The sequence below is a fragment of the Sarcophilus harrisii genome, chromosome 3 (assembly GCF_902635505.1).
Source record: "Sarcophilus harrisii chromosome 3, mSarHar1.11, whole genome shotgun sequence".
NCBI lineage: Eukaryota > Metazoa > Chordata > Mammalia > Dasyuromorphia > Dasyuridae > Sarcophilus > Sarcophilus harrisii.
In genome coordinates, this window is record NC_045428.1 from 106,812,304 (window position 1) to 106,834,877 (window position 22,574).

Sequence of the window (22,574 nt, forward strand, 5' to 3'; positions counted from 1 at the left end):
CTATTTTTGGCTGGGCCCATAAACCTAGATATCTATGTTGCCTCTTGTTGCTAATAGCAGTATCATCCTTCTCTGGCTATCAGTCAGACAGAAATGTCATCAGAGCTATTAACATTCAGTTTATGCTAGAAAGAAATGCACTGACCTACATAGGAAAAAAAAAAAAGCTCACTTCTGCCCACTTTAGGCATTAAGATTTTTTTGGATGGGATTAAATTAGATATTACTTATTTCTTACCATGTAAGTGGAAATTAATAGGGTCTTTCATGAACATGTTATCTTATCCAAAGATCTCTGAGCTTTAAACCTAAAAGCAAGAATGTATATACATACATTCAATCATGAAACATAGAAATTCTACTGATTCAATAAAAGAAGCTTCAAAATTTTTCTCTTAAATACAATATTACTCCTAACTTTGGGGATAGGTTAAGAACTGAGGGGTTTTAATGTAATTCCCAAAACTGAAAAATTCCCAGCCAGGCAAACAGAAATCATTGAAAGTAAAATACAGTGCAGGAACTGCCAATTCCTTCTATCTAACTTTTTGATCTTCACTGTTATGAATAATGGGATTTGCCAAACTCTTAAAGGTCTCCTAAAACACTATCAAAATATTCAAAAATGAACATCAAATCCTGATATTTAAACTCAAACACTAGTTGATCAGTAGATTTCTGATTCTCCCTTTCATAAGTTACCAGTTCCGTTTTGGAAGGGTTTCCCATTCTTTTTTGGTACAGCAAAACCAAGGCTTTGGTTGATTATTTTTATTCCAATAGAATTTGAAAGGGCTGAATTTTAAAAATAGCATTATTTATCAGAACACCCTTGAGTAAAGTAAAATGTATTTGCAAAAGTGCTGCTGAATGCAGTCATTTTAATACTGCTATAATGCACTTTTGGAAAACTGCTGCTGATTTGTGGTAACAAACTGCTACTACTCTGAAAAGCTTTTTGTGGTGGCAAAAAGCCACTGATTAAGGCAAAGAGGGAAACAACAACAACAGCAACAACACTAAGCCATTTACTAAGCTGCGTTAAGATTTTGAGACCAGAGCAGCATTGAACAGGTTCAGTGACCAACATCCTTTTTGGGAACCTAGGCAACAAAAGAAATGGTTGCTTTTAAGAGCAAGAATTATGGTAAACTTCAATTCCTAATAAAGTATGGCCCAAATGATAGCTTTAGCTATTAAAAGCACACATTTCACTTGCAGTATGAAAGTATTACTATAGACTTCATAACCAAAAATATAGTGTGGTTATTATTAGTTTATTGACTAAAGGAAGATGATATATTCAAAATTGGATAGAGTAGGTTCAAATATATTTGTTCAAAGACGTCTCTGAAAAAAAAAAAAGATTTTTACCCAAGATATGATATATATGTAATATGTGTGTATATGTACATATCCACACACACAAATTTGTATTTGTATACATATACATGTTTTTAAAATTTTATGTTACCCAATTTTCTTAAGTAGGACATTATCTAAAAGCTATGTGTGTGAATTCCTTTAAATGTGGCTAAACAAGAGAAGATGTTGAGATGAAATAGGAAACATATACAGACATATTACAAATATGTAATGTATATTATTTTGGGATGTTGAACAGAGTTGATTCTTAAATTTATTCAAATGAAAACAAGAAATGATTTTTGTCCTTGGATGATATAAATGCTTGTGACAGCTTTAGTGACACAGTTACATTCCACTGGGCTTTTCACACTCACTTGAAGACTTGTTTGTGCATGGATTAGTAGCAGTTGCCAGTTAGCCTGGGCTCCCATCTCACCAGAGAAAAACCACTAAAAACTTTTTCCCCTTAGGTGCAATTTTGTCCAATTCCATTAATCCTCTTATTCTATCCTAAAATTGCATAGACTTACTATATATATCAGACCTGTCTTGTGGGTGGGTGAAGAGGAATCTAAAAAGTCTCTGCTTTTCTATTTTCCTCAAGGCAGATATTTACAATGCTTAGAGTATCACAGTTGGCTCCTGTAATGTCCATTTGGATGGAGCCTGCCTGTCACAATCATAACCAATGGGCATAATGTCACTATAAATTATCACCAACATCCAGAACATCAATGCAAAATTAATCTTGTCTCTCTCACAGCCTTGCCTGTTTAGTCCCTAGACAAAGGCAGACCTCCAGCTGTATTTTAAGAAATCTAAAAAACTAAATCAACACATCGTGTAGGGCAGCAGCTTCATTCACTTATGCATGTCAGGTTTTTGGTTTTCAACCCCCAAGTGGGAACTCTATCACATGATTGCAACCTATTGTGAAACTGAACAGCTTGGCGATCTTCCACATGAATCCGTTAGAGAGAGATGACTAAAAGTGTTTACTTTGGGAGTTGTTCTTGTTAAACATGAGATCATTCATAAAGAGTATTATATCTTTTTAAAATCTTTATATATTTTTATTTAAGTAGACCCACAAAATACACACACACACACACACACACACACACACACACACTCCACACACACTCCTAGAAATGTTGTCTTTGCATTCATCACATTGGATCCAAAGTCAATTTATCTGTAAACTGTCATTTTGTAACCAAAACCACAGATTTTCTACTTGATTTTTTTGATGATTTAAACTATTAGACTTCTTTTGTTATTTTTTTCTAGGTCATATAATTAATATAACAGGTGAACTTTACTGCCTAAAAATCTATGACATCAAAAAAAAAAAGGAGAAATTTACCAAAAAAATCTTATTTACTAGTGAACAGAAATGTGGTTTACTTAAATTCATCAACATAATTTTGATAAAACTCTTTAATTAGAATAATAGTAATCCTTCTTCCCATTTAAGCTGGTAGGGAATTTTCACTAAGAAAAAAAAAGCAAAATCCTCTTTCATTCACCCAAACAAGATCCAACACTTCAACGAATAATGGCAATCACAATTTAAGCAATACATGCTTTAAAAATGTACAAATATTTACATATATGCATATCTATTTGCAAATGTGTGAATATTAAAAGGTAAAATGTTTTCCTTGACTTTTATATCAGGTATTGTTCTTTAGGCAGCGTTTTTTTTTTTTTTTTTAATTCTCTAGGAACTTTGCAGAATTGATGCTCAGAACAGTCATAAACCTAGTAACGTGATACTCTGCACACATTTGACAAGTATGTTAGCATATTGTTCTCTGAATCAATTTCATCTGCCCATGGGCACAGTGCACACTGTTTTCACAACACTTAGCTAGTTCATTTCATTCTAAGGATGTGCACTGAAGATAACCTACACAACAGTTTGTACAAACTGCATTGAAAACTTACATGAAACTATTCAAATACAAATTATAATTAATATTTCTTTTACTATCTACAATACTGAAAGTATTCTGTATCTTTCCAAGTGATATTAGAAACTTAATATGTGGTTGCCATATTCTAAAACAGAGGAAAATAGGTTTAAGCTTATAAAACAAGTAAGATAACTTAGCATATTTACAAAACTGAAAAGCAGCTAGAAGCCTTTTGGTGGTAATAGGTGGCAAAGCTTAGGAAATAGACACTGCATTTTAAAAACTAAAATGTTAAAATCTGGTTTATATAGAATTGTACATTTTATAGTGCATATTTTGTACACATTTCAAAATATACAAAAGAGTTTGTACTCAGTGAAAATTGTGAGCATTACAGAAAAGTTGGGGGAAGGCCCATGCTGATCTTAGCTGGCAAGTTTGTGCAGAGGTGGATGGTTGCTGGCACTTCTGACCCGTTCAGGAGCAGAGGCTAGAATAAAGATTTGGGGAAAAAAATGAAAGCATCATTCTACTCTAAATGGAAAAAAGTGAGAATTATTTGCTATTTGTAAATTGCCCCCTTGCTACAACTTCTTTTGATAGATATTGGGCAAAAAAAAAGAATAAGACAATCATAGAAATCTAGTATGATTGCTCTGAAATAGTGAAAAATGTATGTCCTATGAGGATTTAATGTACTTCAGATTACTAAAGATAAGTTTTAGTTCAATCCAATATACTCCAATAATTCTAAAAGTCCAACTTTAATGTATTGCCTGTAAATATTATAGGATTTGAATATATAAAACAGATAGCTAATTATAATTTCTAATATAATCTATTATTAAAATATGAACTAGGGGTGTAATGCAGAATAAGAAGGTATATTTTTAACCATATGAAACTGAATACAAAATTACATTGCATCAAAACATGACTTTTAGCTTATACCTCAATAGGTTTTTTATTTAAGTAATCCTTTTTACTGGTAATTATTTCAATTTTAATTTATGAAATCAAAGCTAAAATCAAATATTCTTCAGTAAGAGATTATTATTTATTATTATTATCTATCAATGTGAATGTGTTACACACCATTAAAGCTTATTGTCTTATTTGCCTATAATCCCACCAATAAGGAGTGGATAGTTTAATGGACTTGGGAATCAAGAAAACTTGGGTACAAATTCTCTCTCTAATAAGTAATTTAAACTAGGAGAGCTTCAGGCAAACTTTTAAGATTGAGTTATAAACATATTGGGATCTCAGTTCCCACCAATGAAATTCTTGATAAACTCAGTTCTATACTACCACCAGTTTAGGATATACTAGACAGTAGAATGATAAATTTTCATAAGGGACAAAAACAAAATTGGAAGGAGGTGGCTAGTTGAGCAAGAGTGTAGTTACTATAAAACTAATTTCAAATCTAAGTAAAACATCATTTTCTTTAAAAAAAAAAAAGGGGGGGGGAACATAATGGTAATAGCAACTTTGTTTTGACAGAAATCAAAATGTGTTCTTCTAAACAACTCTCCACTGAAATTAAACTGTGAACCTTTTAAAACCTCTGCAAAACTAATCTGAAATTACCTTTAGATAATTATCTTTATATTTTATAAAGTTATACTTTTAAATGGGGAGAATTTTTTTTAATCTTCCTAGTAATCACATTTAAAAGAAACACAGAAACGATTTTCCATATTTGCCAATTAATATGTTTAACACTATAGAATACTTCTTGAGGAAAAGAGAAAGATGGTAATATACTGTGAGTAACTGGGATACCTTACAGAGAGATTCTTTCTAAATCGAGATCTTCTAACATCATCCTTTTAGACATACAAATTGGTAGACTAAAATCTCTTGCCAGACAATAGTATTGGAAGCAATTGTTTTGTATTCATTTATCTAAAAACATCTGATTCCAAATCAGATTGCCAACAAACATGACTTCTTTGTATTGTTACAGCAGTGAAATGATTTAATTGATCAAATAACTTTATTCATTGAATTGTCTCCAGAATAACTGTCCCTGGCAATGCTATGAAAACAACTCCTCCATGTAATTATCAGACTTAATATGTTCATATTTCTCACCTTGCTAAATGTTTTTTCTTCATCTTATTCCATTAATTACACTACATAACTGATAATACATATAAAGTACATAACCTTTAATACTAATGAAATGGAAACTGGATACTCAAAAAAGGAACTGATTTTACATTGAAATTTTCCAGAGTTTCAATCTTGATAAGTTCTAGGTTATACTATGCTCACTCCTTTTTTCAACAACAGCTTTGTCTCTATGAATAAAAGAGTGTTATAAAAAAAGAGTATAGGAATTTGTATGAACATGGATAGTCAACATTAACTGTAGAGTAACTCAAAATATAATAAATACTATTCCCTCAGGGAAGATCTGGAGAAAGGATTTTTTTAAATTTTAAATTAATCAATTAGATTATATGTTCACAGATTTAGATCTTAAGATCACTTAGTTATCATGCTATCAATGATGAAAGGGGGTCATCAATATCAGGTTACTTGCCTAAGGTCATACAGGGTTATGTGACAGATCTGAGATATGTACAAACTAGAAATAGTGAATTTTAAAATGGATTTATATTGTTTGCTTGGAAATTATTAAAAGAAATATGTTATATGATTTCCTAAACCTTATGTTATTAAGGAATTTATTTGGGAATGTCTATTTCAATATATATGCTATTTGATATGATTACAATCTAGAAGTTTCATGCCAGAGATTTCCCTAGAATTAAAGCTCTCATCAGAAAATAATTCTGTCTAAAGAATAGGAAGAATATGAAGAGAATACATACAAGGTGTCCCAAAAATCTTTGTGTAGTTTTAAGTTTTAATAACTTGACACTGCACTAAGACTTTAGGGACAGCCTTTCCTAAAGAAAGGAAAATTTATTTCATTCTTTTGACTGCTTGAATGTAGTTTCTTTCTCTTTTCCTTTATTAGGAATCTAGAAGTTTGGTGGTCCTCTTTGGAAATAAAGGCATTTAATGAGAAGTGGAATCTTTCATCAGAAATAAGAATACTAATTCATATTTAAATAATAATTTAAGGTTCACAAAATATATTTTGCCACAATAACCCTGTTGAGGTTAGTAGTAAAAGTATTATTACCACCATTTTAAAAGTGAGGAAACAAGTTCAGAAAGGTTCAGTCTTATGTCAGATCACAAGCCTAGTAAATAGAAGCACCGAGATTAGAACTAATTTCATTGTTTTTTCATTGTACCCCACCACTTCCCCAAACTCCAAAAAATATTGGTTCCCTGCTACATGACCATAGTCAGAACCAAGAATCGAACTCAACTATCTTCCTCCAAATCCAGAGTTCTTCTTACTCTAGAAACTTGTTTCACATAGTCTCACTGTTTCCTATTCTGTAGCTTCATCACAATCTAGAATCCTAATTAAAAGGAAAACCTCTAACAGCTTTTCAGTGATGGAATTCAAGATAAGGAATAGGAACAAATAAAATCCCATTTGAATATGTAATTTCCCCTAGATATTAATTTTAGTAATACTTTTTTGGGGAATGGAGGGCTACAAGTCAATTGAGTTAAGAGACTTGCCCAGGGTAACACAGCTAGATTTGAACTCGGGCCCTCCTGACTCTAGGGCAGGTACTCTATCCACTGGGCCATCAAGGTTGCCTCTATTTTGGTAATTCTTCAATTGGCTAAGACTTAACTTTCCAAATAAGTTATCCTTGTAGATGACTCCTTCTATCCAGAGGAGATAGCAAAAATTGGAGGAACTTTTTAAAATCAAAAATTTGTGATGTTTCCCAAAAACATAGTGTTTATCTTTTAAAAAAAAATCATTTAATTCCATTTATGCTAACTTTCTACAACAGTAATTTTCCCTGAAAACTTAAGTGTATATTTGGAGGAACAATTTTAGCAAAAATCAACTAGTATCACAAAAATATCAGAAAATGATTCCTACAATATAGAAGTCATGGACCTTTTTTGTCAGTCTAGTAAAGCTGATAGATCTTTCTCAGAATAATGTTTTTAAATATATAGAACAAAATACATGACTAAAGAATACAATTCTTTTGAAATACAAATATTGATTTAACACCACACACACACACACAAACTCCTATTAAGAATTCTTGCTATTGGGACAACTGGACAGAACAGCAGTCCTGGAATCTGGGGAATGTGAGATCAAATTCAGCCTCAGACACTACTAGCGATGTGACCCTGAGCAAGTCACTTATGCCTGATCGCCTCCCTCCAAAAAAAAAGAATCCTTCAGATCCTCTATGCCGACTATATTGGCCAACCATTGAACTGCTGTTTCACAAAAGATAGGGTTGGTTGCTAAACTATCTCCAAATAGCAGGCGCTACTATGAAAGAGGTCATATAAAAGTCAGACCTGGACTATGAGCACAGCATAAACAAAGCTATTTTTTTGACCATTACCTAGCAAATCTAGGCTGGAAATATGGCCAAAAATAATAATCTAGTGCTGGACCTTCGGGTGCCTTTAACATTCAGTTATTTGGTTGAACTGTTTGCACAGCCTAAATAAACCCAAGAACTGAATTTACACCTCTCCATGTGAATTTATCCCCTGTAGATAATCAGACTAACTCTTCTCTAAAATAGACAGATAAAACAAAACCCTTTCTCTTCTTCAATAACAGGTTTTTCATATCTCAGCTATCTACATCATTTCTTCAACTGTCTACTTTCTATTGCCCTTGCAGACAGAGGTTAGCTGAAAGTGAAATAGCTGTTCTGTGATTCAGTTAGCTCTCTCTGAGTTCAAAATTGTGAACACACATCCCAATCCCCCAAAAGATGACTTTGCTTGCTTTTTAGCAATGCAAACTCTGTTTTCTTTACTATATTCATATAAAATAAAAGCTGAAATTCCCCAGTCTCCCTGAAATGGGAAAACTATTAAAGGTAACTTCATTTGGGAAAAATATTGTAATCCAGCAAAAGAAACAGAGAACAAAAAGTAAACTTAATTAGTTATAATAACATTGAAGCTACAAAACTACAATAGTTTAGAGTGCTTATTTTTAAGCTGATTAGCTTTTAGCTACCATTTTTTTCATAAAAAGTATTATCATACCTAAGCCTTTCCAGTATGGAAGAGCAGTAACAATAGACACATATGAAGATCTAATTTTGTAATAAAAAGCTTTTTATCCCTCCTATCTATCTATCTATCTATCTATATATATATATATATATATATTTACATTTTCTAATAAAACATTATCATCTCATATTGTGATTTTACTTTTTTCTTTAATTTTAAAGAGAAGCAAAAGTTGTATGTATCTGTGTTTAATGTCCAAAATAGAATATATAAAAAACAAGGTTTCAAAGGAAAATAAAGACAACTCTTGATTATCAAAACTAATGAAGGAAGAGAGTGACAATGATAACACAAAGCAGTGAATACTCCTCAAATGGTGGTCATTTTCATCCCAATACTAATTATAATACATATATATTTGCTTGGGGCATATAAAGATACCAATTATATTTTGCTTTAGCCAATATCAACATTAATTTGTAATGTCAAAGCACTCATCAATTTTTTTGGTGAGCAAAGGTTATCCAAAAATAAAATATTGGGTGACAAGAGGAAATCTTCTTAAGATTAATGATTGTTTTAAGTAATCATAAAAGTGATCCAATCAGATTCATAGAACCAGAAATTGTTAGCTCTAAATGAAATCTTTAATATTGTTTCATTCAACTCAAGTTTATAAATGGGGGTGTTGAATCATAGTAGGAAAAAAAGTTTAATGACTGTTAGGTCACACTTATAAAGTGTTATGGTTGGTTTAAAATATGTTTTATGTACATTTTTAATATTTTCCTACCTTCCATAATCCACCCTTTTTAAAACCTCCATTTTTTAGAAAACAAGGTTTCAAAAAATTTAAGTCATTTTTGAAAAGTCACATAGCTAGGCCAAAGTTGAATCAGTGTTCAGATACTGAAACAGGATGTATAAAGTAATAGAAATTGGATTAGGCCTTTCCCAAAATATGTAATTTATAAAAATTACATACTCCAAAAAATTGAAATTATGAGGGGTGAAATTTGCCAATTTATCAGAGTCTGTAGTAAAACAAAGCAAAACAAAACAAAAAACAAAGAGTATATCATTACTGACAGTCTCCTTTGGTGCAACAATTCACAACACATATTCTGCTAGTTATATCAATCATTAGCTTAAAAATGAATTTCATCAGTTTAAAAAACATAATAAAATCATTAAAATGGAAGTACGGATGTGAAGCTTTTCATCCTTTCCTGAATTCTCAAAGCAAAAAAGGGCAATTATGATGCTACTTCTAGAAACAAAGTGGTATATATGAAACATTTTTTGAACCTTAGAGTCAGTTAGTTGTCAGTGATCATCATCATCATCATCATCATGAGTAGTAGTTATACAAGATACAAAAATCATAGAATTATTGCTACAAATATCCCCAAGCTTTAGCATCTTCATTTTCATTGAGATGACTGAGGACTAGAAAGGAGAAACACTTTATCCAAAATTATATAAGCTGTAAAGATCACATTCAGATCAAGATCTGAATCTGTGCCTTCTTATTACAAGACCAAGGTCCTTTGTATTACAGCGTGCTAACCTCTGTATAAATTGAACAGTTTTGCAAAGGAGATCCATGTTTCTAGATTTAAAATTAGTCCCCCCCTTCAAAAAAGACCCATATTTACTTATTCCTAAATACTGGGTTGTCTAGTCAGCATTAGAGTCAAATTATTTATCTGATCTCTAAAGTAAACAAAAAATGCTTTTAGTCCTCTCCATATCTTTTGTCACTTAAATAAGCTTAATTTTTTTTTAGTTCATTTAAAATTATAGCATAGATTTAGAAATAACTGTCCAAACAACTACAGAATGGGCGACAAATTTCCCTCAGAACATAGGCACCAGCTTGTAGGTTTATCACAAAAGCTTAATTATAATTAAAATAGCACACTCTTTGGCACAGAACTAGATATTTTTAGATATGTTTATCCAGGAGTATGCAGGTGGTATCTTATGAACTATATTTCAAAAGTAGAATTTTGGGGTCACATCTCTAAGCTATATGTGAAAAATGAATTTAAGGTTTTTGATCTACCTATTTGTGAAAAACATTTGTCCATATGCCATAAAGATCTGTACAGTAGTAGCTTTTTGGAAGTCGTTAAGTATGTAAGATAAAAATAACAAACTCTGTCCCAACTTAAATGTTAAGGCCAAATATGACATTTTTCTTTTGGAATGAAGGATTTATCTAGTCCTAAGGATATGAAACTTCCTAAACTTGAGAAAAATCACAGATGAAAAATGTCATATTGGCCAGATCTAGAGTCAATGTCTTTTGTCTTAGAAATGAGATGATATATCTTCTCAACCAAGTGGATTTAAAAAAAAAAAATCAGTAGTTGAAACCAGATCTTCAATCCAAGCATGGACCAACATATCTCCATTTGATCTGGGTCATGCTCTCATATCTCATATCCAAAGGGGTCAAATAAATGTTGGTCAAACTTTATTTTGCAAAAGCCTCCAGCACAATATATATATATAGTAACATGTCAAAGGACTCTCTTAAAATTTAGACTATAATTTTCTAAGAATAGAATCAGTATTCCTGTACCTTGTTTGATGCAATTCTTCACTTAATTAGATTAAAAACATATTTTAAAGGAACTATAAAGTCAAAATCTTTTAAAGTTTTTTTTTAACAAAAAACAAACAAACAAAAAAAAAAACTTGTGCCAACTTCTGATAAATAGTACTCAAAAACACAGGATGTCCATCCTAACAATTGTATTGACTTGACTTCCTTTGGTAAAACAATGCACAATATGCATTTATCATCTCTATCATTCTGATCTCTATCAACCATGAACTTCTTCCCTGCTCTTGAAAGTAATTCTTAAGGATACTGAAGATGCCAAAATGCTAGTCTTTCCTAAGAAGGAAGATGAAATTCTTCTTGATCTCCATTCTCTAATACCTTACAAGGCAGAACAAGTGTGACTAGGATGAAAAAGTACATTTGCACCTAAATCTACAAAAGCATAAATTGCAAGCCTGACATTCTTATAATTAGAGTAATAGATCTTAGCATTTCACTAATCCACCATGAAATATCATAAGCTTACATACTAAATATAAAAGTGGATTTTTACACATTGTAAGGAATGATGGTATCAATTCAAGAGCATCAGAGAACTCATTTATTAGATAGAATTTCCTAGAAAAAGTGTGAGGCCTAAAATCAAAAGACCACTGATATCTATATAAATATGCCAGTGGATCACGTAGCTAATTGAATATTTTATTTTTGGTCATATAACATTTTGGATGTTCTTATTACAAAAGGGACTGATTCAGTACTTAGCAGTCAGAGAATATCAGAGAATATAATATTTTAAAACTACAAAATATATTCCCCATACAAGATACATCATTACCAGAGAAAATATAATAAAACTCTGGCCTAATGATACATCATACTATTATGTAATTGCTAAATTAAGGTTTAGACATGAGTGTTCTTAAGCTAGAAAACATCCTTTACCTAGTTAAACAGAAAATAACTGAGAGAACCCTAACTTGTAACCACTTCAGTTTGAGGAATAGAGTTGTATTGTCGATGTTATATATGAAGTAGGTATATGTAAATTAGTAAAGAACAGTTGTGACGTGTAAAAAATGTTAACTAGAACAAGCATTTCTTCATTTTCTTGAACATGATTTTTCTAAGAACTATCAATTGTGATTTTTTTAGAGAAGGAGCTAAAGTTGTTGATAATGTTAATTTACATTTAAGTTTGAAAGTCCAATTTTATATTTTTCAATTTACTAGGAGTACCTCATCTGTAAAATAAGCTGGAGAAGGAAATGGCAAACCATTCTGGTATCTTTACCAAGAAAACCACAGATGGAATCGCTTATAAATCAGACATGATTGAAAAGACCAGACAACAATAATCTGATGTGGAATTGAGAGTAAAATAATGAAGCACTATTTTAAATACTCCAATCTTAATGAGTAAGAAAGTTGTTTATAGTCCCCCATCCTGTTGTTTGTATCTGTATTATATTTACCCTGATAATCCCTTCCCTCACTTAATGACATTCTTTGTCAAATTCAGTGACATCAAGCTCCAAATGCATGTTTAAGTTTATCAAATCCATCCACTTATATATTACAACCACCAAAAACATGGATTCTCTTTTTAAAAAAGTTACAATCAATGATGTATACAATCAGTATATTATACAATCACACAATCTATCATATGGTCACATGAACAAAGCACTTGATGGTATACTTAGAGACAAAAGCAGACAGGCTCAAAGCAGCCTCTAAATTGATATATAGGGATTCCTCCTCTAGAATAAGATATCAGCTAAAGAGACATGGGTCTCTTTGGAATCTATTTACTTTTTGGTTCATACCTTTCTTAGATCAAGAGAGGGGAAGTATCTTGTTTTCAAAGGTTTTTTCCTCCTATTAGGCTTCAAGCTAAATAAAGAACAAAGCATAAATGAAAGGTTCACAGTCAACAAATATTCTCAGGTGAGTGGGTGGAAATATCAATTAAAGTGAAAGTCTAATTTAAAGCAGATTTTTAATGAGTTCTGACTGAATCTACTTTTTAAATAGATTCAAGTTGACTTGAGTGAAGAATTTCTAACTTCCCAGCCAAAACCAAGATACAAGATATTTTGTTTCAATATTATCAATTGCCTCTACAACCTATGAATATGATTTTCCTTCCAAAATCAGAAGAAAATTATATTCTGTGTTTTATTAAGCTATTGACTTTTTTCATTTGTTCATCCTGTATTTATTTTGTTTTTAATTTCAAGAAATAGTCAGATATAGCAAAAGACTGTTAGCAGATAGATTGGATAGATTGACAGACAGATAGATAGATCAACTGATGGATAGACAGATAAAAAATGATGTGATTGAAGCTCAAATGTTGTGGTTTAGGAGCACCAGCTGTTTAGATTGATGTAGACACGAAATGTTAAGTTTTGGTCATGTGAAAAATTCATAATGACCATTCTCTTTGGCAAAAGGTAAATTTATTTAGGAAAGGAGGTTATAGACAAAATAAAGAGATATAATAGATACCAGGAATGGTAAATATGAAACAGAGTTGAGAGAGCATATACTTAGCTATCTCTAAGAAGGAGAAAGACACCATGAGGCATGGTGGGTGAGGGGAGAAACACCATAAGTCCTTGTGGATAGAGGAGAGCTACCATGTGGCATGAGGGAGGGATGAAGGAAAATATACTTCAAGCAGAGTGCTCTGGTGGGATATAACCTCAAGAGGTATTTAGCAAAGATGGCATGACCCATGGACAAATCTGTAGGGGAAATTTAACCTCAAGGACAGGACTCAATTTCTGACAGGACAAGGCAAGGCAAGACTTCCCATGACCTCTACAGAAGATAAGCCTCAGGAGTTTGAGATAATTTGAATTTCTGACTGGATAACCTCCACAGAGATAGGATCATTAAGCGAAATTGAGCTCTCTCTGAGCCTTTCCCTATTTATTCCAGGGAACAATGCTCAAGTCCCTCTATGCCAATGGCACCCATTTGTCTACTTGTATATCTATCTATATCATTCCAGTTATTTCAAAATCTGTTAGAACAAGAAAAAGACAATCTCAATTTTGTTTATGGCAGAAGTTAGGACTCAGGACCAACAATGTTAGACTCTAAACATTTTAACTAGTTTGATTACAGCATGGATGCTACTACTGCAGCAGATAGGCTCCCTAGTCTCTAGAATAATTGGAAACAGGAACCAGCAGGTATTGAAAGACTCCTGCTGTGTTAAGTACTGACTGAGAAACAGATTCACTCTTTTCTATGCAGTTGTGTAATAGGACTGATGTACAAAGAGAAAATCCCCAGATGGGTGGATCATCTGTGGGTGATAGAAAGGCAAATAAATTATCAACAAATACTAAGAAAAGGAAAATAATAACCTCCAAAGTGACCAGGGAAGTCATTAAAATGGAGATGATTGAAAAATGTAACAGCCAAATAATAAAGTAAAATCATAAAACAATGGAGAGGCTGAGATCAAACTAATGTGTGCATTTTATCTATTGTTTTCAACTTCATCTTGGAGCAAATTTTTTTAAAGAGTATCCTACAATAAACACTGACTTGAATACAAAACCACACCTTCTTTTCTTACCAGATGACAAATCTTCATCTTGTAGTTTACTAGTAACAAAGAAACAAAGTAAAGCATGCTAAGGGAAAGCTTTGTGTTGAGATTGGATCTAAGAGGAATTGGTTTGCAAACAGACACACGCTCTGCAAATACTGGATATGTCTTTAAAACATTCTGTTAGTGTATCCCAGCCACTACAGGCACACCCATGTATTCAGATAGGATTACTGTCACTAATGAAATCCTGAAATATGATAGCAATAGTGTAGTCTAGGTATAGTCATGTTTTTCACTTAAACAGTTTCAAGACTTCCAATAATCAAATAGAAAAATAACTTAACAGAGTATGAATCTGCCAGTAATTAGGGAACAAAAAGAAATCTCCTAAGGAAAGGAAAATAACTGTAACAAAGTCCGGGCACTTTACTCTGTAAAAGAGTAAAAACTACTTAGGTTTTCATTCAGAGCCCACAATCTTACTTGCAAATATAATGTTACTAGTCTCTTGTTTAACTGAATTCTCAACAGCTACACTGACCAATAACAGAAGACTGATAATAAACAAAATACAAAACTACAACAGTCCAAATCTTTTTAATACATAGCCAAGCAGCCTAATATATCTCAAATGCATCAGAGTATTACTGTATTATAGTGGTGTAATTGAGCAATCATGACGGTAATTCCCAGTTTTTTTTAAAGTTATAGTTGCTTGTCAATAAATACAAGCAAATACTTCAAAACAATTCAAAAGTTTTTTTTTTTTTCTTAAAGGTCAAGCTTTAATTATCTCAAAATTCAAAATTCATATATTCATTATATACCCACTCTATGCAGAATACTATGTAAAGCCCTAAGGGGAAAAGACTTTAAATAAGACATACTACCTACATGAAATTTAGTGTTATTAATAAAATGATTTAAAAAAAAAACATGTATCAATAACTAAGGTGCACAATAGTGCACACATAGGAAATACACTTAAGGAACTGCAGGACAAAGTGCTATATAACAAACTTAACCTACATAAATGGATTGGGAGTTCCTGGAAGTAGCAATATTATCTGATGAAGATTAGTCAGGGAAGATTTCTTAGAGGAGATGGCTTCTGAATTTGGCTTGAAAGAATAGATAGAAACTTACAAAATGAAAAGGAGAAGGAGCATATTAGAAGCAAAGGGAATATGTGAGCAAAAACATAAAATCATGATGAGAAGCTCTAGCAATTAAGATAAGCACTACAGAAGATTCTGAGCCAAGAGGTAACTGAGGGGAAAAGGGGGATGAGGAGGGACTGAGAGAGAAATCTTGGACAAAGAACAGCACTTTGGGGAGGGAAGATAGATTTCAGAGCAAAGAAAAGTCTACGTCTAGAGAGGGTACTACAATAAGAAAGAGCAGTGTTGAGCTAGACTCATAAAAGTCTTCATTTGGGGTGAAGACACTCAAAGAAAGAAACACAGTTACGCCTTCCTTCTTAATTATTATTGCTAAGTTAGAATTTAGTTCTTACCTATTAAAGGAGTACATATGTTATGGGGGTTCTCTAAATTTAATCATCCTAGGATAGAAGTGTAGGTGATCTATCCTAGTTAAAACTCTCAAAGGTATGAAGATTCAAGAGTGCAGAATTTGTTTTTGGACAGATATAAAGTAGCCTATCTTGGCTACAGCATAGGATATATGGCAGGAAGTAGTATCTTAGTATGAGAGATGTCTGGAAAAAATAAGGTTACACTGTAGCAGACATTAAATGCCAATATTATCCAGTAAACAGAAGAGAATCAGTAGAGGATTATACCCTGTGTCTCTAGTATCTAGCCATGTCTGGCACAAAGGGCTGAAAAGATACATATTGGTTAATTGATAACCAGATAGGTACATGAGGAAACTTAATTAAACTTAAATAGATTGGAGGAAAAAAAGGAATATCAGTTAGGAAGCAAATACAATTACATGGGCAAGTAGTGCACCAAAACAATAGCCATGGGAATTAAGAGGAATGGTGAGATACAGTAGCTATTTTTGGAATAGAATTAACAACTGGATAATACTGATTGGAAGGTAAAAGGGGAAAGAATGATCAAGGATAGAACCAAGTTTTTATACATGGGAGACTGGGTAAATGCTAGAACTCTAGACAAAAATGTTAAGATCAGGGTGAGTTATTTTAGGGGAAAGACAATATACTAATGTTCAAACTACTTATATTTGAGAAGTTTAGCAGAATTTTCAGGTGAAAAGATCACAAGATTTTAGGAATCATCTAATGTTGTCTCTAATCTTATAGATGAATAAATTGAGGCCCAGAGATATTAAATGATATGCCTAACATCATACTTAAGTAAGGAGCAAAGTCAAAATTTGAACCAAGACTGATTCCAAATCTAATTTTCCATCACATGCCTGACTTTTCAAGCATTTTGGTTGTGTGCTTCTAGAGTTCAGAAGAACAGCCAAAGCTAATGATTATAAAAAATTTAGGCATTGCCTACAATTCATAAAATATCTCCTTGTAAGAGTTTTGGCTAAAGGATTCACTAATGCAATCATAAGAAGAAATGCAATAAAATCTGCCAAATACGAGAATGATAATTTAGTCAATTATCACCCTCACTCCTCAACCTTATAGGCAAAAAACAGGTTACAAATCACAGTGTAGCTGTTAGACAATCTTTAAAGAAATTACAGGCAACAATATTGGACATATAAGAGAAAACAATGTTGCAATTGAAAATTGAATTCCTGAATAAAAATTCAACACAGTATTATAGGTTTGCAATGGAAAGGGCCCTAAGGGCCCTTACAGACCAACCCCATCATTTTGCAAATCAGGGAAGTAAAGGAGGCCCAGAGTCACATAGATGCTAAACTTAACAGACCACTTTTGAACTCAGGTCTTCTGATTCCAAAGACAGTATTCTTTCCTCTCTATATCTGATGCATCAGATACATCAATATAATCAATAATTTATTTAAAATCAGTATAATCAATAATTTATAAAAAACAAAATAACTAAGAACTAAGCTATCTTAATAGACAAAATTACTCTCCAAGTTATATATTTCTAGAGCTAAAAAGAATCTTACATAGTATATCTTATCCATCATATTTCAAAGATCATGAAGATACCAAACAACCTTCTAAATGTCATTTAATCCAACCCTACAAATTTCTGAGGCAGAGTTGTCAGATACTTGCCCAAGGTCATACCACTAAGTAATAGCCACAATTGTAATTGAAATCTAGTTCTCCTAATCTAGTTTATTCTTTTCCCACTGATCCATACTACCTTTCTTATAAGAGTACTTTAAAATGTATTTAAATAGACTTTAACAATCTGTTATACAATGTTCCCAATGTGCTACAAATGAAAAGGATGGTGACATCATTACTGCAATTTCAGAATTTTTACCTTGATAATTTTCCTGTAATCAAAGGCTAAATGGATATGAGAAGAATATCAATATAAATTTAGATGCCAGAAATACTTTTACTTTTTCTATTTTAAATCAGATTATAGTAACTGGTAATAAAAGCAAAAACTTCTGTCTCATATCCTAACTCCCTATGGAAGCTAATATGGTCCCCTGACTATTACTAAACATTGTTACTGAAAAAATAGAAATACCAAAATCTGGTTATATTGAGTTATTTTACATAATAATGAAGGTAAGGAAGATCACATTCCTACTCAATCTGATTACTCACTGACCTAAATGGAGTAAGAAATGGAAGAAAAGTGTCTTTCTGAAGCTTTTCCCAAAATATTTTTCTAAAATATAAAGACAATAACATCATTTTTTCTTATGTTAATTGTGATGTTTCACATGCTTGGTTTAACTAAACTACCATCTTGGATTGAAGGTTACTGGGGCATTGCCCTAACCAATGAGGAGTAAGAGTATGGGACTGAAACTGTGATTGAGAGGATAGATATTCGTCATCATAACAGATGATGCTGCAAGAATTGCTGGAGTTCATAAGAGTGTTGCTGCCAGCATCATCTGGGAGACTATACTCCACAGGGAGCATTCTTTTTAATTGTTCAAAGCACAGATCTGAGCTACCAAAATGGGTTTGCCCGAATAGCACCATGTTTAAATGGTTATGCAACACTTTTTAAATTCACTGAGGTACAAGGTTAACTTTTTGTTAAGGTAAGAAACCAAAATTGTTTTACCTTGATATATAATGTTTCTTTAGATCCTAAAATAAACTGTTATTTATTAGTGTTTAATGCAATTGTGAGAACAAGCAGGTTTTGTTTCTGTCTTTCAGTAACAATAATTAGTAATTGTTTTTTTCAAGTTAAATACTAATTGATCCATTTTATTTGTCATAAAAAGTGAGAAATTTGTAAACTGCAATGATCCATTGATCACATTTTCTAGCTCTATGTCCATAAAAAGATCAATTAACTTTCATAACCGTGTACTTCATTGAAAATAAAGAGTAACATAATCTGCAATTAAATCCTCATTAGATTATTATAAGGAAAGTTCATTGTATATCTTAAACCATTAAAAGAAATTATTTTATTATTATCCTAAAAGCTAAGTACTAGATCTGTGATTTCAATGACACAGGGACTCTCAGGCAGAACCTTCCTCTTTCAATGCAAGTTGGCAAATTTTCTGCAAAAAAAATCTTAGGGAGATGCCTAGAGTATTGAAAGATTGTGATTTTCTCAGGGTAACACACCAGTATATCTCAGAAACAAGATTTAAACCCATAGTTTAAGGCTTCAAGATTAGTTTCTTATCTACCACATCATATTCCCTTTCAAAGCTGTGGAAGGCCAAAAGGAATCATGATTTAATTTTTTAAATCACAATGACAACAACAATAATTTCTATCAGGTATCTAAATTAAAGGCATTATAAACTTTTTTTTGGTCTTTTTCTAATAGATAAATTTAAGTTTGACATTTTAAAGGATATTCTTGAATTTTATAACCAAAACATTGTTTTTTAAGGAAACATTGAAATAATGTTTTTATATATAAGCTAGAAATTCAATATATATATATAATTTATAGAGTAATATAAAAATGAACAGAAGATCTTTGATCAAGAGCTCTAAGGGAACTCAGAGGCTATACACTCCAACCCTTTCATTTACAGTTGAGAAAAACTCAAAATGCTAAGTGATTTGCTCAAGATAGTACAGAGAGTAAGCATCAGAGACTTAGACTTGAATCTAAGTCCCCTCATTCCCAAAGCCTATATGATCCACATAGTACTAAGTTGCTTTCCTGTATGTAGTACCTGGGTTTTACACAGTGAACGTACAAGTTGTTCATGCAGGTCAATGCCTTTAGAGTGGATACATAGAGAGAATGCTTTTGTGATTCCAGGCTTCCAAAGTGAAAATTGTTTCAATGACATGGACATATGACACAGAAGGACATTAAATCACAGCTCAGAACTAAATCCTCTTTGTTTCCATTTGTCACTTGAACCTTCTACAAAGGGGTTCCTGCAGAATCTCATGTTGCTGCATATTTGAAAAGCCCTCAGCATGTAGCTTCTCACACACAGAGCTACAGATTAGTTGCATCCTTTGGGTCAGAAAACTACCCTTAGATTTTTTTTTTCCTTGAGAAAGGCTCTTATATAAAGTACTACAAATATGTTTTGTCAGTTTGAGGAGGGATGGGCAGGGCATTTCTTATTTTTCTTTGTTTTTGGTAAGGGAGGAGGCCTCACTCATTCTGTGCATCCTTCACATTTCCAATCAGAACTAACTGAAGTTTTCTCAGTTTGAACACAGCTCATTCACTGAATGGTGGTTGCTGCTGTCCTGTTCTAAAAATATGTTTGTTTTCTAAATCTATCATCTATCATGATTCTCAGCAAGGTTTTTTACCTACTATAGCCTAGACATGAATTATACAAGTTTCCTAAAAAGAATGAGCATAGTATTTGTAAAGCTCATTAAAAAAAATATATCTGGTTAGTTCCAATAATTCATATCTAACAGAGCCAGTCAATGAATTTCAGCATTAAAAACAAAACATGGCTAATGCTAGCATGGGGGAGAAATAGACTAAAATCTACATGTTTTGGAATGTAAAATGGTGCTACTAATACATACTATTTGCAAACAGAAAAAAGATGTATTTTTAAGCACAATTTGGAAAATAATTCAATACTAATTCCCCTGCAGATCAAAGCAATATCCTGCCTTTTTATGTTAATACTATAGCCTTTTGGACCTCTGAGGTCCCTATCTTATTTAGGTTAGCATCTGGCTTAATCCTTATCACAAAAGTACAAACAATTGGCAGTCTCTGCTCAGGAGACACAGCGCAGAGGTGATACGGTTCAGTATTGGCAAGCATGTATAACTTATATTGACTAGCCAGAATCACAGGACAGCAAACTGATCCATTCTAGCTCACACTCCTTCAATTACATCTCCATATTTCCTTCCTTCTTTTCAAAATATGGACAAAATTATTTCCCAAGCTCTAAAGGACACTGATTTGGGGAAAGAGGGCAGCTAGCATTCTTACAAAGCCTTTAGTTCACATTTAAGCAGCACCTGCGATACCAGCATTATACAAAGCACTCTACTTTTCAAATCTTTTAAGAAAGCACTTAATTTTCAGGACTGATTTCCTGACATCTAAGAGCTTATGAAGGCTTCACTGTGTTCATACAGATCTATGCAGAATGTGCCAGATCTTCCCTGTCTGTGATGGCATTCATTTGGAGGTGAATCCCAAATTTCTATCACTGGCTTGCCTATTTCCGACTAAAATAAATATTCTCCAAGAATAAGGCCTGAAGATTAGGGGAACAAGAAAGAAGGCAAAGTAACTAGAAGAAGGAGAGCTATATGCAAATATCAGCTGAATGACAATTCTTCCTACCATTTACAATGGAAGCTTAAAGATTGAAATACTCCACAATCCATTAGTTTCTCAGTACTCTGTAAGGGATTAAAGCATTTCTTAATCAACTGCTAAAGCACTAAAGAAGGCCAGAGAATGGATTTTAGCCAAGCTGGGTATTACTAAAATGTTCAGATGATCAGATAAGCATAAATACAGTTAGAGAAAAAGTCAAAATATTATTGATCAAATCTCCAAGGGACTCTAAACTTCATCTTCTTTCCCCATGTGTTGAAAAACCAGTTTTAAGTAAACTTTCAAGGAACTATTCAGAATTCCAAGGCAGCTAGGTGGCTCAGGGAATAGAGCACTGGACCTGGAGTCAGGAAGAGCTGAATTTAAACGCAGCCTCAGACACTTAACTAGCTCTGTGATTCTGGGCAAGTCATTTGAACTATGCCTTAATCCACTGGAAAAGTAAATGGCAAACAACTCCAGTATCTTTGCCAAGAAAACGCCATAGGCAGCACTGGCATGCTGTGGTCCGTGGGTTTGCAAAGAGTGGGATGTGACTGAACAACAAATACAACACTTCTACCTGGAAAGTAGCTTGATGACTTTGCTCAAGTAATTCTAAGATGATTAGTACAAAAGATTGGAAAACACTGACCATTTTTTGTTAGTGTCATAATATAATGAAAATGTTTTCAATTCCTCAACATGAGCTAATTTTTAAAAGATGAAAAGAAGGATTTTTAATAGCTCTCATCTACATAGTGGCTAAGACAGAAAAGTTAGATCCATGATTTAAGGAACACATATTAGACAGAATGATGTGCTAGAATGCATGCTGAATCTGTAATGATTTACATTTGAATTCTGAAACTACCTGTGTGACTTTGAACAAATCATTTTATTTTCTTGAGGTCTTTCTTAGTTTTCAGATTTGTGAAATCAAGGGTGTGGGTATGTACATGAAATCAGACTATGATGGTTAAGAACCCCATGCTCTTCCACATTTGAATTTTAGATTCTATGAACCTTAAATAACCCTATAGTTAGAGTAACCATTAAATTAATTCCCTGCACTTGCAAAGGTTGGTAAGAGAGAACAGTAAAAAATAGAGTAGGCAATGAAGTAGCTTAAAGTATATAGTATCTGAATTTGGAGTGGAGAAGGA

At 32.6% G+C, this 22,574-nt stretch overlaps 1 protein-coding gene across 6 annotated transcripts in view; it reads right to left on the minus strand.

The window, feature by feature from the left end:
• PCDH9 (protocadherin 9) overlaps positions 1-22,574 on the minus strand; it is a 1,020,109-nt gene that overhangs the window by 986,288 nt on the left and 11,247 nt on the right. Inside the window, exon 3 of one of the 6 annotated variants that reach the window (XM_031963618.1) lies at positions 3,038-3,777. The exons of the other annotated variants lie outside the window; for them this stretch is intronic. Within the exon in view, the coding sequence (XP_031819478.1) occupies positions 3,679-3,777 (99 nt within the window). The 3' untranslated portion in view covers positions 3,038-3,678. Of the gene's footprint in view, positions 1-3,037; positions 3,778-22,574 lie in introns of those variants that run through there. 6 annotated transcript variants of the gene reach the window in all.